Source organism: Lepisma saccharinum, chromosome 13 (genome assembly GCF_977018435.1).
Source record: "Lepisma saccharinum chromosome 13, izLepSacc3.1, whole genome shotgun sequence".
NCBI classification, from domain to species: Eukaryota; Metazoa; Arthropoda; class Insecta; order Zygentoma; family Lepismatidae; genus Lepisma; species Lepisma saccharinum.
This window is the reverse complement of record NC_139241.1, coordinates 75,914,412-75,934,884: the sequence shown is the minus strand read 5'-3', so window position 1 is coordinate 75,934,884 and position 20,473 is coordinate 75,914,412. Positions and strand designations below refer to the sequence as shown.

Here is a 20,473-nt window from a genome sequence, read left to right as displayed (position 1 = left end):
AGTTTAACTATTTATTAAAGAGTGGATATTGTCTCCTCCAAAACAAATAATTTTCAGCCCCACACGCAACAGTCTAAGACGATAGTTAACATATCTGTGGTAATACACAAGAATTGGATAATGAATGTAATGCTCAATCCCCCCCTAACTAGAATACCCGCAATAATCTAATACTTAACACTGATATCCCCCCCAATAATACATATTACCCCTTACAATTCCCTTGGATTCCCATAAATACTTTATATTCCTCATCTAATGGATTAAATATGGTGCATTTAAGGTGTAAATGTTTTACATATATATTGGAAAAATATATAAATGTTGAATTTTACATTATTTGAAGTGGGAATATTCCCCCAAAAATAATCTCGATGCCGCAGTCTGCGCCATAATCCCCCCACCCCCCTGTGGGCACCCATGCCTCCCTTAAAACGTCATGAACTCTTACAGTAACAGAGACCCACCAAAACAGGAACTGTTCACCAGTAACGGATTCTGTCCGACGAGAACACAAGCGTTGCTTATTTAATTTAGTTCACGTGGACCAATCCAACCATTCTGCTCTCAAAAAAAGCTTCCAACTTTTAACAAGAGAACCACGATTGCATCGCATGTAACATGACACCATTAGCATCTTCCGTGCGTGGGCAGTGACTCCTAAATATTTCATCTCGTCAAAAGCCAAAACCCGCCATAAAACAATTACCTGTATCTTCAGGTCATCCGCATACGGGTTGGAGTCCTTGAGAAAATTCGTGAATCTTCGACGCCCAGTCTGCTTCTTTTTTACGAAATGCTCTGGTTAACCTGTTGCAATGAACAATGCAACTCCTTGTCGCTATATAAGGCTGGGGCAGAGTGTGTACGAGACAGTCTTTTGTCAGAATTGTACTCTGAAAATTGCAACTGCCGACATGTCTCTGAAGGTAAGACAAACTTTAGCTCGTAATGTTTTTGAATTTTCTCGAGTGTCACATGATGTGCATGAATCTTGCTGTAGGGTGAGTTGAGCATGTTTACTATTGATGAAATGCTACGAGCAGTACCTGTAGTTTCCTTGACTACTCAGAATTCTGCTTATTACACCATAATGCTAAAACTTGTGAAGTTATTGCTTGTTTTTCCGAAGCGTGTCAGTATTGTCAATTCACCCAGTATATGGGGTGAGTTGACTATACGTGCGGGGTCAGTTGACAATATGCGTAATTCTACCCCATGCATGGTTTGGAATATCTTATTTTAAACAATATACTGACTTAAAAATTACAGATTACAAAAATGTTTTCAAATGAACAGTATAACATGAGACATAAATGTTCCAAACTCTAAAAAAAAAAGTTTACAAAAGTGTTTACTGAATTTTTTACCCAGTGTTTATTTTTATTGTTAGATCACAAATATAAATGTAATATACTGTCCTATAATCCTAATCTAATATATATTATTACAAACAATGTGTGTATATGCTAAGATGTTTCTGATGAAACAATTAATTGAAGGCCTACAGTATTGCCAACTCACCCCGATCGCCATATTGGACTTTCTGCTCATGCCGCTGCTAAACATTGCAGTTTAACAAAGTATTCGAATGTAGTATCGGTACAATTGACCATAGTCTTCTGGATAGCCTGACCATAAACTATGTGCTTGCTTACTTTGAAAACTCATGAGAAAGAATATAGAGTTGAGAAAATTTACATCGCAAGTAAGAATTGATGTTATTTGTCATGCACTAGAAACTTTGTGAACAAGACACTCAACTTCTTAGTTGTGAGTTGGTTCTAGAGATGACACATATGCACAGTAACCTGCAACGTTGCCAACTCTTGACTGGTGGGAATAAAATGGACTTTGTCAACTTGCCCCTATGGGTAACTAACCACGGTCTCCCCTAGATTTCAAGATAATTTCAAGTTGTTGTTTCTTGAAGTCCACTTTATGTACAGATAAGCAAATCGGGACTAGACATACAGTTTGAAGTGGGATCCCAACCACTATAGGCCTCCACCGGGTATGGAACCCGGGACTCTTTGATTACAAGGCGACGACGACACAAGAAGAAACTTAACAGTATCTACATTTTCGTGGAGTTGTTTCCAGTCCAGTTTATGCACAGATTGGGGTCCCGGGTTCGAATCCCGGCCTGGGCATGGATATTTGCGAGTGTGCTTTCATCAATGTTATCATATCACTCATCCCCATCTTCGCAAATTAGCCAAAAGTGGCTCAAAAAGCGAAGTAAAATAGAGCAAATCGAGCAATCAATGGGCTATTCGAGACCTGCAGTTTAAAGTGGGATCCGACGATCTATGTGCCTTAACCAGGTATCGAATCTGTGACCCCTAGATTACAAGTCGACGTCGTTGTATCTCGATCTTGTATCGATCTAAATTGATTTATTTAGTATTATAGTAGGACCACATCAGCACATATTTTCGCCCTACACGCAAGCGACTTAACTAAAATTGAGGACATTAGGGCCGGTTCTGTTCTTAACTATCACTAACAACATCATCGCTTTGTAATCAAGATGGCCTGGGTTCGACACCCAGTAGAGGCACATATTGGTTAGGTTGGTTGATTTGATTTTTTACGTCGCTCTTGCCCACTTCTGGCTAATCGCGAAGATGAGGATATAATTAGATGAATGAAGGGACAAATCATAAACATGGACTACAGAACACAAACTTCACAGAGGCCAGACGCCAGAGCTTCGTTAGTCTGCAATATGTAGTGTAGGATGTGCTACGTGGAAAACAGGTTGATGTTTGGATGTCTTCGGAAAGGATCACCCCTTAGAACCCGTAATTAGTAATGCACATAATCCCTAATATCCGGGAATCCCGGGATTTGGAGATCCCGAAACTAAGTAATGGTACGATATGTTAGAGATATGGGTTTGAGTCCTCTTCGATCCTTTCTTGCTTAAATTGCGGTATAGTCCCGCTTAAGCTAAGCGTTGCGTCAATGTGTTTAATTTTTATAAACTTTCTGGTTAATAAATGCTAGGGAATAAGTTTTAGACTCAACCAAAAAATTCTCTACTTTCAGTTATTTCTTCTGTTGGTTGTAGCCACTGCTACACTCGCAGCTAAAGAAGAAACTTTGGAACCAGCTGCCCAGACAGGCCTGGGCTATTCCTCTCCTGGAGCTTATTACAACAGAGGGTATGGATACCCTGGCTACGGCTATGGCAGCTATCCTGGATACCACGGGTATTCTGGATACCACGGATACCAAGGCTATCAGGGGTATCCTCAGAACAACTATGGAAGCGGAAGCTATGGAGGTAACACTGCAGATCGTTACGGTAAAGATGAACACACACTTCCAGTTTTTGCAAGTTTTTAGACATGTGGCACAGCCGTGGCTTATACAAGATTCGAACCCGGGCCCTTTGACTTATTTGCAGGGTTGATGAAGGTCCAGGACCGAAAAAAATTGTAATGGGTTGTATTGGGTTCCACTGAAGGACCAGAAGCTTCTTTCTCGCACAATTTAAATTCGGTCCAATTGGCGTATAATGAGAAAACGTTCCTGGACCGTATTTAAATTGATTCGGGAAAAAAATGTTTCCGGACCGAATTTAAATTGAGCCGGAAAAAAGTTTAAGTTCCTGGACAGTATTTGAATTGATCTGGAAAAATTGTTCCTGGACCGAATTGAAATACTTTACGGATAAAAAGGTACTTTACGGTCCAGAACCCTTTTACGCTTGCTGATTTTCTCTCCTGGACCGGAATGGAATTTATTTAAAATTCCTGGACCTGCTTATTTGTGTGTTGTGGTATTCACGATGCGACGACGGAGTGCACCCAGTTTCGTTCTGGTAGTTATCATGGTTTTATAATTCTCTATTTTCTTATTTCTCTCTTCATCCAACTCTCTCTCTCTCTCTATCCATTTTCTCTGTCTGTCCTACTTTTCCTCTTCTGCTTTCTATCTCTTTTTCTATCTATCTATCCTTCTATCTCTCTTCCTTTCGCTATTCTCTTTCTCTCCTTCATTTTATCATTATTCTGTTCTCTCTCTTTTTCTTACCGCGTTCTTTGTTTCTTCTTCCCCTTTGTCGTCCTTCCTCTCCCATCATCTCTCATTCTCCTTCGGTTTCTCCAGTTTTCGGTTCATCTCTCGCTCTTCCTGTATCTTCAAATTCCTTTTCATCTTTCATTCTCTATTTCTTGGGGTTTGGACGTACTATTTCGCGGTGGGCTAGAGCAGTTTGATAAAAAGTACAATCCTGATTTCTTGATAAAAAGGTTGATCTTTAGTTCTTGATAAAAAAAAAGGTTTGATTCTGATTTCTTGATAAAAAAAAGTTTAATTCTCATTTCTTGTAAAAAAGTTTAATTCTGATTTCTTGACAAGAAGTTTACTAATTCTGATTTCTTTGTACAAAGTTTAGTTCTGATTTCTTGATAAAAAGTTTAATTCTGATTTCTTGCTAAAAAGGTTAATTCTGATTTCTTGGCAAAAAGTTTAATTCTGATTTCTTGCTAAAAAGTTTAATTCTGATTTCTTGATAAAAAGTTCAATTCTGACTTCTTGATAAAAAGTTTAATTCTGATTTCTTGATAAAAAGTTCAATTCTGGCTTCTTGATAAAAAGTTTAATTCTGATTTATTGATAAAAAGTTTAATTCTGATTTCTTGCTAAAAAGTTTAATTCTGATTTCTTGCTAAAAAGTTTAATTCTGATTTCTTTACAAAAAGTTTAGTTCTGATTTCTTGACAAAAAGTTTAATTCTGATTTATTGACATAAAGTTTAATTCTGATTTCTTGCTAAAAAATTTAATTCCGATTTCTTGATAAAAAGTTCAGTTCTAATTTCCTGATGAAAAGTTTAATTCTAATTTCCGGCAGTCTCTCACTGAACTCCTCTTCTGTCCGGATAACACTTTAAACTGTAGGTCCGGTCAAGATTCGCCTATCTGAGCATTAAGTCAGCTTAAATAAAACTTAGTTTAACATAAGAATATACCTACTACAACCTAGCCGCCAAGGGAATCGAACAGGGGTTTCTTGTATACGTTAGTCTGGAGTCCCTGTATATATTTGTCTGTATTTGTATATATTGTGACGTTAAATGTCTCTTTGTTTCAAACTTCTTTTGTTTTTATATCAGGGTTATGTGTGCAGATAATATCAGCGTCTTTAAATCCATTAAAGTCGCTAATAATACAAGTTCTTGGTAGCTTGAATTAAAGATGCTTTGCAAGGTCGTCCGTTATGCTACACGCTTTGTAACCATACCGTAATCACTTCCCAACAATTAACGAATGCTATAATTAGACAATGTGCTCTAACTATCATAGTCTCTATACTCCACTTGAGTTTCAGTATTTACATAGCAGCCCCTCCTTTGACGCGCAAAATAAATCTTCAATAAGCGTAGGAAAAGAACGATATACGAGGGATGTTCCAAAAGTTAGCTTACAAGATTTGTTTGCATCAGTAAAGTTGAGGATACACCGATTAGAAACAAATTTCAACTCTGGCTTCCTGCTTATTTCTTGATATATATAATTCTGATTTATTAACGTAAAGTATAATTATGGATTCTTGTTATAATGTTAAATTAGATTTTTTGACCTAAACTTTACGAAGCTAAAGGACATAGATGCCATTGTGTCTGTTCCATCTTCCATTTAATCAGGCCATCATTCATCTTCATTGTCGCGATTAACATAAAAGGTAGAAAAGCGTCGTATAATAACCTAAACAGGAATAGATATAAAGTTTAATTCTTATTTCTTGGTATAATTTTTGTACAGATTTCTTTCTACACAGGATTATTGAGAATGTTGTTAAGGAGTTCCATTTTTTTCTTCTCTAAAGGTTAATTTTGATTTCTAGTTATGAGTGTTAGTTCTGATTTCTCCTAAGAAAGTTTAATTCTGATAACTCCTTATAAAATTTAATTCTGATTTCTTCTCATAAAGTTTAATTCTGATTTCTTCTCATAAAGTTTAATTCTGAATTCTTCTTATAAAGTTTAATTTTGATTTCTTCTTATAAAGTTTAATTCTGATTTCTTCTTATAAAGTTTAATTCTGATTTCTTCTTATAAAGTTTAATTCTGATTTCTTCTTATAAAATTTAATTGTGATTACTTCTTATAAAATGTAATTCTGATTTCTTCTTATAAACTTTAATTCTGATTTCTTCTTATAAAATTTAATTCTCATTACTTATTATAAAATTTAATTCTGATTTTTTCTTATCAACTTTAATTCTGATTTCTTTTTATAAAATTTAATTCTGATTACTTCTTATAAAATTTAATTCTGATTTCTTCTTATAAAATTTAATTCTGATTACTTCTTACAAAATTTAATTCTGATTACTTCTTATAAAATTTAATTCTGATTTCTTCTGATAAAGTTTAATTCTGATTTCTTCTTATAAAGTTTAACTCTGATTTCTTCTTATAAAATTTAATTCTGATTATTTCTTATAAAATTTAATTCTGATTTCTTCTTATAAACTTTAATTCTGATTTCTTCTTATAAAGTTCAATTTTGATTTCATCTTGTAAATTTTAATTTTAATTTGTTGCTATAATGCATAATCAAAATTCCCCTCTAAAGCATTTTTTCTACATGTTAGTACCATTAATTCTGATGTCTTGCTGTACATTTTCATAATGGTATATTTATGTAAAGTTTAAATTTGATTTAATTCTCAATTTACAGGTTATCCATACCATGGCGGATATGGCGGATACGGTGCTAACAGCGGCTATGGCGGATACGGTGCTAACAGCGCCTATGGCTATGGGAACCCTTACGGATATTATGGATAGACTCGTTTCCAGTGATTAATAGAGAAACTTCGACAACTCTTGTTTGCATTTCCAAACATTTTCCGTCATCTTGGTCATTTCCAAATTTTTTACAGTGTTTTTTTTTATGAATAAAGCGATTCTTAGTAGCAGTATAAATTAGTTTCGTTTGTAATTTCCCTAAAATTTTGTGGTTCGTCATTTACTACCAAATCCTTTACGTTACCTACATCAGTTGTACATTTTAATTACTTTGTTTCTTTGTGCATTTATTACAAGTCCTAGGTTTATGGATTTGTTCTTAAATTGTTGGAAAGTACTACTCATGGATTGGTAAATGTCTGTTATATCGGAGACACATTAAAATCGGATATTTTGTGTTTCGGATGGTTCGTACTTATCAATTATGTATTGCGGAACATAGTTCAAGGTGCCATTATGCTTTTTACACGAAAATAACATCGATTTTTCACATTACGAGTAATTCTTTTGGTTCCTTTCTTCCATTGCGGAACATACAATATGGAGTGCACAGCTGTGGATCATCGCGCGTCGTGCTTGTGTTTTGTCGATTTGGAGTGGGTATGCAGTGTTTCAACCTTCTTAACCGAAAAATACCTACTTTCGTGTTCATTATGTCATCACAAACCATTGACGGATAGCCCCAAAAACCATTCACGATAGCCCCAAAAAAACCATTCATGATAGCCCCACGAACCATTGACGGATAGCCCCAAAAACCATTCACGATAGCCCCACGAACCATTTCCGGCAAGATTAGGTTAGGTTAGGTAAGCATAGTTTGAAAAAAATCTCGTAAAAAAAAGGCAGGTTTTGACCGCGTGACTTTCGACGCTCACGCCATCTGCAGTACATAATGGAAACAACGGCATAATGTCGCTTTGCACAAAATGCAAGTTTATTATATCAAAAGTGCTTATTTCTAGTTGTGCAGCATTCTACGGTGAGAAAATACCTCCACGAACTTTCAAAATGCTACAGAAACTCATTTCCGTAAATAGTTTCTTCTGTAAAAATGAAGAAATGTGTCTCCGATATAACAGACATTTACCCATGGATTTCTTCGATCTAGCAACACCTATGATTACACTGGTCTACGTCCATTTTGCTGACTGGAGGCTGATGGTTGTTCTTTAGTACTTCGAGGGTGGTAAATCCAAAACCGAAATCCGTTTTTTCCTATCACGTCAGGTTTCGGAGGAAAATAGAAAGTTATCTAATATTAGGGATGTATATTTAGAGCAATGAAACAACGTAGTCCGTAAAGAGGTCAGAAGATGGCAGCACATGGAATATTATAATGATTATTATTTAAATCAGTTATTCGAACATTGTTAACCTCAAAACAAAGAACAAATATTACTAACTTTGTAAGGAAAGCATATAGTGCATATTTCGGAATTAAATTGGGTGACCAAGATAAATCCTGGGCACCTCATAAAGTATGCAGGACCTGTGTAGAAAAGACGGAAATAAATATGTTAGCGTCTGGAACAACTTTCATGTATCTGGACAGAGATAGGCATCTATTAAGATATTTTCAAAGTGACGAAGAATATGTCTATTGTACAGATGTGAAGGGACTAATTGAAGCTATGGGATGTACGTATAATGCAGAAGAATGGAGGCTTTTTTTTATATAGCAAGAGGAGTTTGAAGTGTGTGTTGATGCATAATGGCAATAAGTTAGCATCCATTCCTGTTGGCCACTCCGTACATTTGAAGAAAAGCTACGAAACAATGAAAGAACTGCTTCCAAAGAAAAAAAAGTATGCAAATGACAGTTGACTTGTGTGCCGAGATCTCAAGGTCATTTCAATGTTACTTGGTCAACAAGCAGGTTTTACGAAATATCCATGCTTTTTGTATTTATGGGACAGTCGAGCAAGGAACGAACATTAGGTACGAAGACTGTGGCCTGCCAGGAAAAGCTTTGAAGTCGGGGCGAAAAACATCCTGAACAAGCCGCTTGTTGATCCTAAGGAAGTGTTACTTCCTCCACTGCACATTAAATTGGAATTAATGAAGCAGTATGTAAAAGTTGTGGATAAGAATGGGGCTTGCTTTAAATACATTTGCTCAAAATTTCCTGCATTGACGCCTGAGAAAGTAAAAACAGGTATTTTTGATGGTCCTCAGATAAGGATGCTAATGAAAGATGAAGAATTCTTACAAACAATGAACCGCACAGAGAAAGATGCATGGTGTGCCTTTTCTGATGACAATACAAACTTTCTTGGAAACTTCAGGGCGCACAACTACGAGGTTCTAGTTGAAAATTTGTTGGTGACGTTTCAAAAGGAGTAAATATAAGTGTCAAGCTTCACTTGCTGCACAGCCACTTAGATGTATTTCCGTCCAATCTTGGTGCCGTAAGTGAAGAACAGGGCGAACGCTTCCACCAAGACATAAAAACCATGCAGCACCGATATCAGAGGAGATGGAACCAAAACATTATGGCCGACTATTGCTGGTGCTTGCAGCGTGACGTTCCTGAGGCCACGTACTCCAGAAAATCAAAGAAACGAAAAATTTTGCCTAAGTAGGTATGCATGTTGTGCTATTCTGTGGTGTATGTTAAGTTTAGCATAAGTACAGGCATCAGGTGTTGACTGTATGTGCTCGTGAAACAAATTGATCAATTTGCCGGAATTACCTAAACTTTTTGTCCATTAAGAACTCCCTATTGAGAAAATAGAAACGTACGTTTGTTAAACAACGTGACGTGATACTCTGCATGGACATCTAACTACGTCGCATTCTCTTTGCAAGTGCTGTTGGAATGTAGCCGGATATAATTTTCTGGAAATTTTGAAATGTGACTTGTCAAACAATGCAACTTAATACCTGTTATCAGCTCCGCCACCTTATGTATAGTCCTATAATTTCATTATGTGCAGATATCTATATGGAAAATTGTTGGAGTTTAGGCCAGTATTATAATATTGTGAAAATTTTCAAATGTGATTTGTGAAAAATTGTGACGTGATACACTTTTTCTGACCACATATTTGGAATCAGCGACCTCAAATTATATAGAATCAGTTAAAATATCTAAGTCAGCAGAAATCTTTTTTTCATATGTAGACCAGTGTTATTTAATTCAAAGGTGTGAGCATATTATATCATATCAACAACTGTTGCCAACTCTGCTTGAAAGTTACTAGGATAATATTTGTTGGTAGTATTGTTTAGATTCAAAGATTTGTGTATATTACACCAGAGCAACAATTGTTGACAACAATGAAGGAAAGTTACCAGGATAATAATTGTTGGTAGAAGCGAATATATAAGCATTAAGAATTTACAATGAGTCAGTAGCACTCAGAGTTTCCACCCTGCAAGTTAGAACGCAAGGAGAAATTGGTTCCCCGAGCTAAATCAAGCAAAGTAAGTAAGTTTAGCAGCAGCAGCAGCCACCACCCAAGGACAAAAAAGTTGGGAGTTGGAAATCCTGAAGACGAATTTCTCAGCATATTATAACTTGCACATTATCCTGCTAATGGAGTAAAATTACCACTACACTATCAGATATTTGTAGAATTTCCGTGGGGGCTTCAGCACCCTGTACTCCCACCGTAGATATGTACCTGATATTTGGTAAGTACTTTTATACTTAGATTTTTTAATGTTCTTGTGCAATTTATACACGATTTGTAACACTGCATTTTAAATTATAACAATGGCATATTTTTTTTAGTCTTCTTAAATACAGACTAATGTACAGTCATCAGCAATAATAATGTGTTGTGTGTTGCCTAACTCTACGGCGAAAGCTGAACATCCTATTAAAAATTTGCTACTGAAGTCGGCCGATCGCAGTAGAACTGGGCAACACGCATTGCAGGGAATCCAATATTTATGGATGTCCATTTTTTATTGTCGGTGAGTGTACACGGTGGGCGAGGAGGGAAACATAAATGATTAAATTACGTGGTGGGATGAGGTGGGATGATTGATCATAAGCTGAAGTGATCATTAAAAAGTTCGGATGTTCTGATTAAGTTGTCGTAAATTCTAAGCTTGTGTATATACCAGGACCTTCCTCCGTGGCTGTGCGGTCTAAGGCACCTTGCTTTGGACGGCGGCTGCGGGAAGGCATGGGTTCGATCCCGGGTGGGCGTAATGTGTTCGCGTAAACTTACAACGGCTGGGGCTGACCCCCCGACTATTCCAATCCTGGTTGCAGATCTACATGTAGAGGTGATGAAGGGAAGCGTGGGAGGGAGACCGGCAGTCGGTTGGTACGCCAATGCCCTTCATGGGCTGGTACGCACAGGGGCATATACCATGGTTTTTTGTACTTTTAGTGGGAACACCAGGAACGGGTAACAGTATATCGGGGCTGTTACGGAGCAATTTTTGTTTTCTTCTTTTCGTGTTGTGAAAGATGATTGATTGATGCTATTCTTTTATTATCGTTCATAACGATCCTTTCATATAGCCGTAGATAGACTTTTTGTAGTCGATATCCTTTATATAGACATTTATTATGACCTCCTCGGATTTTGCTTCCTTCCTGTGTGATTCTTGTTGGGAACGGTTAGGTTAGTTTGTCAGATGCCATATTATATTGAAGCTGGGTGGGTTTGAGGATGGTTGAATCGATTTTTTTAAATATAAAATTGCACATAAAGTTTTAAATAAATTATTCATAAAAAATTGAAGAATTATCAAACATACAACACCGACAATAATCACAGCGCGTAGAGGGCATGAAGACGAACAACCTTCCTTCGGGACGTTTCGCTCGTTGACGCCCCGTTTCGACGCTACGAGCCCTTGGAAAAAGTTAATTTTTAGCTTCAGTACAGATGCAACCTTGCCAGATTCATGGTAATCACTGATGCTTCATTTTCTGTCTAATTATAGATATATAATAATGTAAGGATTTTAAAATACATGTATATACACACAAACACAGACACACACACACACATATCATATAATATAAAAAAATGCCCATGGACAAGATAAACGTCCAGAGGGCATCAAAACCAAAAACTATTCTCAGTAACATTTTTGTTGTTATTGTGTTATTTCGGCGCTATAAACATTCAAGAAGCCCGTTTGGCCGCCTGCACGCCTGCAACCCACAACTACTCATCGCATCTGTGACGTGTCGTAAAAAGGGAGGATACCAGTGTTGCCAGGAACACACATATTTTGTGAAAAATGACATAAAACCAACCACATATGTGTTGTAAAACGTAGCGAGTAACACGTCCAGCAAGCCAATTGGAAGTACAGAAAATCAACAATACGAGGAAAGGTGGGAAAACAACTTCAAAAGTAAGTTGTGGAAACTAAGGTACACCCTGTAGATGTTTTGAAATGCAAATTTACATCCAAAAGTGCAAAACTGATCCTTAGTAACTCAATTATAAAACCTGTTACTACATATGCATGTGCACTTATATCATTCATAAAGGTATATGAAAATAATTTTTTAATACGTATCTGCGATCAAATGCAATTGATTTCTTTGGTTCATTTTATTTGGTTTTCTGCCAGTTTTGGCTATTTCCGATGAGGATGAGTGATGAATGACACATCAAAGTTGAGCACATGGAAGATTCGAAGAAATATGGAGTTATGCAAAATAAACAAAGACAAGAATATACATATACTTTTTTCAGTCTCAAAGATTAGTTGTTTCGGTTCGTACATAGAGAGACATGTAGAAAATTAGTCAAAGGTAACTGTCGAGCAATAGAAACAAGATAATTATTTCAAAATATGAGCATCAGAATTTGTTACTGAGGCAAAATAGGAGTTTACGGAGAATGAAGGAAAGCAATAATTTTTAAAAATGTAAAGATTACAAGCGAAGTAAATCTGTTTTTCCAATTTGTCTTTACTGTGCATAAGGTGGACATGAAACACCAATTCAACATTACTCATTCAATCCAGGTCCTCACAATAGTCAACGAGCAAATAAGTTAGTTTTATTAATGCATGTAATCAAATAAGAACTTCCCATTATCAGTAAATTTATGGGAAGTGAACTTACTCCATTGTCAACATGTAACATGTTTTTTTTCTTAGTATATAGATCTTGCTCAAGATAGGGAAAGATGGAAGGCCTGTGTTGCTGCAGCCATGAACCTTAGGTTTAAGAGGGCTACAGAGTTAGTTAGTTAGTTTTTTAAGGGTTTGTTGTAAGAACGGCCCGCAAGGCCGAAACACGCCCTCTCAATATAGACATTATTATTATTATTATTATTATTATTATATTTGTTATTATTATTATTATTAAACAACTTAAATAATATGCTTTGCAAACCTCAGTTTGCAGGTGGTTTGCCTCGTCACTTTCAATAAAATCTACAAATAACATTAAGAGACTACCAACAAGCATACAAACATCAATAAACTTAAAAATGAATTTCTTTCATAAAATAGACAGATTACAAATTAACATATAATTACCTTTAAAATCAATAACTGCAAAGCAAATTATACTTTACGAGTAATACAAGACTTACATTTGTGCCGAAGAAATTGCTTATTCATCAGAGTTACGTTAAAGGACATGAAACAAATGAAAATTAACAAGTAAACAGAGTGTATTTAGGATAGAACAGAATGGTGGAGGAATGTTGTTGAAATAGTCCTTATCTTTTCAATTTTTAGTTCGTTCATTAATTTTTCTTTTCAACTTTTAGGGTGTCACATCCCTGACCACTCCTTATAAAATGAAAGGGAGTATAGATTGAAGCACTTGGTCATGGTAGTAATATGTTAGGTCTAGGGGGAACTTTTTGGTGCATGTCATGAGAAAGTCCGCCATCTTGGAAACAAATTAATTTCTTTAAATGGGAAGGGGGACATGTGGAGTATGGTTTTGGGCTAGAATTTCACCAGGAATTCAGTGGTGAAGTCAGATTTATGAAAACTTTATTTTATAAGGGGCGGTCAGGGACTCCTGACTCACCTTGTATATTAGTATAATATTCCTTGTTACACAGAATTACTCCCTAACATTATCATCAATCGTGTTATCTCCAATTGAATCAACGTATTTACAGATTCAGTTTACTCTGTATTTACTACGAGATCCTCTAGGTTACATACAGAGTGTCCCTAAATAATGTTTACACTCTTTGAACTTTAATAACACAGGAACTATTAAAGATGACTTGACTGGACTTCTTGCATTTGCAGCTGAAATGCCTGTGTTGAGCATATAGGCCTTCTTTTGTTTTTGTACACATGTCACAGCTAGAGTTCTATGGGTTGGTTCTTTAATTGTTGGAAATTTCTAGACATACTTCTCTTGGATCTAGTAACAACAATGCTAATCATATTACACTATTGACAACAATGCGGAAACGTTACTAGGATAACGTGTTGCTAGAACCTAATATTGATTATATTCAAAGGTTTGTTTACAATACAGCATAACAACAATTGACAACAATGCTCAAAGGTTACTAATATAGTATTTGTTGGTGGAAGCTAATATATAAGCATTTACATTTCACAATACCGGACAAACTGGTGATAGCTTCTTCCACGCAAGTCAAAACCCAAGGACAGATTGGTTTACCATCAACACAAGTGGTAAGTAGTTTAGTTACGATAAACTGAGCTTAGAATGCGACAATATTCACAGAATATAATTTAGCTAGCGAGCTTACAAACGTGTTTAGCACCACCTGGAGTGGAAGCAATAGGCGAGGGCTTGAGATAACGTCAGCATCGGAAAACGAGCTATGTGATTGGAGATCTTGGGCAGGCATGACTCGCTCCCACACTTGGAACTGTGAAACAACCAGAAACGCTAGAAATCCAGTCGAACTCTTGAGAATCAGCTTAAATCCTTAACAAGGTATGTGAGACTCATTATTTTGAGTACAATACCATATTTAAACTATGATGTAACATAAGATTATACTCTATTAATACATAGACTGTTTATATTTACAAATGTAGGCAGCAAAGTGTATGTGTTATATATTAGGAATATCGAGGAGGACAGTGAAATCAAATTCCTTGGGCAGGTTTTGTACACTGTTTAGCATTCATAGAGCTCTAGAGGAACAAAATTCTGTGGTTGCTTATATAGGCTATTATGTGAAACAAAATAATGGTTATAGTCCCACAAGAAAAGCTTTCACTACCTTCAGCAACAACTAGATGACTTGCATTGAATACGAGATAAGAAGCTTAATGTATCCATGAATACATACCGCAGAAGAATATTAACAAATCTTAAATGAAAATTTAAAGTTAATGCACGTGCTTCAAATCGAAGATACACACTTTAATTCTTTTCCTTCTAAAGTGGTCAGGTACAAGTTTAGAAACCCTTCTGTTTCTATTTTTAGACCTTTTGGTGCTATTTATACACGACTTGTATCACTGCATTTAAATTTAAAATGGCGCCTTTTGTAGTCTTCTTGCATAAACACTCATATATATGGTGGGATGAGGAGGGAAATAATAAAACTATTATTTTTTTTTATAACTTTAGAAATTTAGGATAGGTTTTCGAAACTTCTAAGTATGTATTAAATGCCTGGTGCCCTCTGTATGAAAGATATACTGTTCTCCATTGGGGCAACTTGAATGCAAGAACGGGTAATAGTATTTGAGGCTGTTACGGAGCAAGTTTTTTTGTTGTAATTGTTTTCGTGTTTTGAAAGAAACGATGATTTTTTTTCGATATGTTGTTGATTGATGCTGTGATTTTTCATAGTAGTAGTGAGAGATTTCTGAAAGAAAGTAGATTCTCTTCGATAGTGATTCTATCATGTAACCATAGATGGCCCATTTCAGTCGATATCCGTTATATCGATATGTATGTTTATCTCCTAGGGTTTTGTTCTCTTCGTGTGTTCTTGTGGGAGAACGGTTGAGCAGGCAAAAATAAATTATCGATTATGTAGTCAGGTTACATTGTCAGATGCCATGTTTTATTGAAGGGTGGGTTTGCGGATGGGAAAATCGAAAATTTTTGAATAAAATTGCACATAAATTAAGAGAAAATTATAGATTAACAATTCAAGAGTTATCAAACATCGATCAGTGATGGGTTTGTCATGTATATACACATACAGCGTGCTACCCTACAACAGACAAAACCTCTTAGTGAGTGGATGTCATGAAGATAAATAACTTTCCTACACTGCCAACAAGGAAAAAATAATTCTCTTTAAAAACTTCATTATTCAAATCTTCAAATCAATTCATTCATTTCTTGCTGTACACAAGCTAAAACCATACTATAGGACTAAAATACAATTTCCTATTAACATCTGAGGCTGTAAAGAGACAGTCAGTACACACATGGACAAAACAGAAGAAAACATCAGCTCCACTGATGTCGGAAGTCCAGGCTCCACAGCCTCGTTGGCCTGCAAGATTGAGGTTGCCTGGATGAAGTCGAAGTGAGGTGGTCTTTCGGCGCCGTAACGGAAGGGCGGTCGCTCCTTACATCCACCTACAGACTTCATTATGGAATTACAGTACGGGATGAAAATAAATGCAAAGAGACGAAAGCGAAGGTTTTCGGAAGAAAACAGATGAAGGCAAATGTGAGTATCAGAGGTAAGAGAATCGATATCTTGGATGCATCATAAGTAATGTTATGAAATGTAGTCAAGAAATAATGAGCGAGGAAGGGAACTTTCGAAAGGAACATTTTTTTCAGTTCAGTCGACATATCGAGTACTTAATAATACTTGTTATTTCGATTCTGTAACACATTATGGCGGGCGATAGCTTACTGGTTCAGGGCGCGTTGTGTGACTGTTTGGTCCATTTATGTAGTGCTGCAACCTCGTTCACCGGAAAATACCTACTTTCGTGCCCGGATTTGAAATTATGCTAATACCTCGCAAACCATTGACGTTAGCCCCACAAACCATTGACGTTAGCCCCACAAACCATTGACGTTAGCCCCACAAACCATTGACTTTAGCCCAAAAAAAGTAAAAATAGCAATGGCGAAGGATGCCTTCAATAAAAAGAAAAAATATTTTCTGTCGATCTGTGAACATTGAACTGAGGAAAAGACTAATGAAATGCTTTGTATGGATTGTAGCTCTATATTAAGCTAAAACATGGACACGGAGAACAAGTGGGATAAAACGACTGGAAGCTCTAGAAATGCGATTATGGAGACGAATGGAATGGGTGAAATGGACAGGAAAAGTGAGAAATGGATGCTATGGGATGCTGTTGAAGGAATGGTCAAGGGAAAGAAAATCCGGGGAGAAGAAAAATCCAAATGATTGACGACATCAAAACATATGGCTCCTACGCTGCTACAAAGCGAAGGGCTAAAGATCGAACAGCATGGAAGTTGAAAGGGAAGACCTGCCCCTGGCCAGAAAACAAGGAATGAATGAATGAATGAACCAGTATGACCCTCTCTAAAATTTTGCATCAATGTGTTATCTCCATTCACAATTGGGACAAGGTATTTAAAAGATTTATTTTGCAATATATGTTCATATATATTAGAGCATCTAGGTTGCATACATCTTTTCTACATTTTGAATTCATTTATGGAAGATGTATGTTGCATATATTATGTCTTGTACATTTCTTTCAAGGAATTCGTTTTTAATTGTTGGAAATTTCTATTTAGAGCTTACTTGGATGTAAAAACAACAATGTTAATGTGTTGCAACAGAGCAACAATTGTTGACAACAGTACTAGAAAGTTACTATGATAATATTTGTTCATATAAGAACATTTCTGAGACAAATGCACACAGCGTTTCAACCACGCATATAAAAAAGTACGAACAAATTAGCGTCCAGCTATATCAATACTTACTAAGTTTGTTTTACTGAAGTGAGCTTAAATGAGTGACAATATTCACAGAACATAATTTAGCTAGCGAGCTAATCAAGAGCGTATAGCACCGCCAGGAGAACAGGAGATGACTTCACCGTTGTGAAAGCGATATACGTCATTGGAAACCTGTATGATCCGCTCTCACCATTGGATTATGGAACAGCCAACCAGAGACGCTAGACATCCAGTCGAACTCTTGAGAATCAGCTTAAACCCTCAATCAGGTATGTATTTCATTACTCTTATGGTCTAAATCCTAAAGTGTAGTGTAATATATATTTGTTCAATGTTGAAACATAGAAAAGATATTTTACTCTGTTAATGCATAGATTTATACAATATAGGATGGCTACGTGTACATTATATACTTATATGGATTATGTACTGGAAATATAAAGAAGGATATTGAAATCAAATTCCTTGGGAACGTTTTCTGCTCTATTCACTTGCTTCAGCAAGAATCAGATGTGCATCATTGAATGTGAGAAAAGAGGTGTAATGAATTCGGGAATACATACAGTAGAACAATATATATATATTAATTTTCAATTAAAATTAAGCCACGTGTTTCGAACCGAAGATATGCACTTGAATTATTTTGCCCTATAATGGACATGTACAAGTTTAGAAGCTCTCGCTAGACTTGGTAAGATATTCCTAAATGTATTCCTTTTAGATGTTTTTGTACAATTTGTAACTCTGCATTTAAAATATAGAAATGGCGCCTTTTGTAGTGTTTATGCACTAATATATTTGGTGGGATGAGGAGGGAAGTAATACGAATTATTATATTTTTATAACGGACATTTTGATAGTAGGTTTTAGTAAACTGTAAGCTTGTGTATTAGATCCCTGATGCCCCATATTAAGGTTATACTCTTCCCCTTTGGGGCAACTTGAACACCAGGAACGGGTGACAGTTGATAAGGCTGTTACTGAGCATGTTTTTTTGGGGGTTGTTTTTTTTGTTTTGAAAAATACAAAAAAATAATTTTGATATGTTACTGATACTATACTTTTTTGATAGTGTCAATATGAGAGATTATTGATTGAGTAGATATTCCATACTTATATGGTTGATTTTTGAATGACAGTAGAGATACTAGCTCTAGATGATATATTAATGATAGAGATTTGATTCTCCGGATCAATGCGATAGATTCTTGAAAGAGCGAAAATTCTTCCAATCTATGTCGAAGATATTTGCTCCGAAACTGTGCGGTAGATATATGAGGTAGCTATCTGATATGGAGCATATACTCGGAATCTATGAGGTAGGTATCTATTAAAGAGCATCTATGCGAAAGATATCTCAGATGGGTTCAATCGTTCAGAACTTATGCGGTAGACAATTGAGACGAGTAGTTTCTTTGGATCTGTACGACAGACGTTTATGTACAACCGATTCTCTGGATAGAATCTTTTTACATACGCATAATATGTACACAATCGATACAATTGATATCGATATATACAGTGATCACTTAGGGTTTTGCTCTCTTCCTGTGTGATTCTTCTGGGGAACATTTATGCAGGCAGAACGGTTCACTAATTCCATAGTCAGAATAACTCCTTAGATGTCTTGTTTCATTGATGAAGGGTGGGTTTGAGGATGGATAAATGGAACATTTCTACATAAAATTGCATGTATATATTTTTAAATTACATTATGTAGTAATAATTTAAATATTACTAAATACTGAATATAAATTATTCGTTGATTGAATCGTTATATAACAATTCTATCATCGTGTGTCGCCGTAAGCCGCCGACAAAGTTTCAGAGCTTATCTTGGAAACGTTTTTCTCCTTGATGCCTCCTCTCGAAGCTACGAACCCTCGAAAAACTACAAATCCAGTCGAATTCTTGAGAATCAGCTTAAATCCTTAACAAGATATGTAGGACTCATTATTTATAGTACCATAGCATATTTAAACAATTACGTAATATAAGATTATACTCTATTAAAACTTAGACACTGTTTATATTTACAAATGTAGGCAGCAAAGTGTACATATAAATAACTTATATCTATTGTGTATTAGGAATTTCATGGAGGACATTGAAATCAAATTTCTTGGGCAGGTTTTGTGCACTGTTTAACATTTATAGGGCTCTAGAGGAACAAAATTGTGTGGTTGCTTATATATGTGAAACAAAATAATAGTTATAGTCCAAAAGAAAAAGTTTTCACTACCTTCAGCAACAACCAGATGACTGCCATTGAATACGAGATAAGAAGCTAAATGTATCCATGAATACATACCGTACAAGAATACTAAGTTTTTCAATGAAAATTTAAAATTAATGCATGTGCTTCAAATCGAAGATACGCACTTTAATTATTTTCCTTCTTAAGTGATCAGGTACAAGTTTAGAAAATATTTTTTTTAGAACGTTTGGTGCTATTTATACACGTATTGTATTACTGCATTTAAATTTAAAATGGCTCCTTTTGTAGTCTTCTTGCATACACACTCATATATATGGTGGGATGAGGTGGGAAATAATAAAACTATTATTTTTCTTTTATAACTTTAGAAATTTAGGATATCTTGATATTAGGTTTTCGTAATTTCTAAGTTTATGTATTAAATGCCTGGTGCCCTATGTATGAAAGTTATACTGTTCTCCTTTGGGGCAACTTGAATCCAAGAACGGGTGATAGTATTTGAGGCTATTACGGAGCAAGTTTTTTTTGTTCCAATTGTTTTTGTTTTGAAAGAAACGATGATTTTATTTCGATATGTTGTTGATTGATGCTGTGATTTTTCTTAGTAGTAGTGAGAGATTTCTGAAAGAAAGTAGATTCTCTTCGATAGTGATTCTATCATGTAACCATAGATAGCTCA

General features: G+C 35.8%; 1 protein-coding gene across 2 annotated transcripts; it reads left to right on the top strand.

Moving 5' to 3' along the window:
- Positions 1–889: 889 nt before the first annotated feature.
- Positions 890–6,936, top strand: LOC145997055 (uncharacterized). Of its 2 annotated transcripts, none has more exons than XM_083133678.1 (3): positions 890–929; positions 3,055–3,292; positions 6,699–6,936. In XM_083133678.1, the coding sequence occupies exons 1-3, from the start codon at positions 918–920 to the stop codon at positions 6,806–6,808; spliced, it is 360 nt and encodes a 119-aa protein (XP_082989804.1). In that variant the 5' UTR covers positions 890–917; the 3' UTR covers positions 6,809–6,936. The 2 variants fall into 2 exon arrangements, with proteins under 2 accessions (XP_082989804.1, XP_082989803.1); XM_083133677.1 differs by having other exon boundaries at positions 3,055–3,313.
- The last annotated feature ends 13,537 nt before the right edge of the window (positions 6,937–20,473 follow it).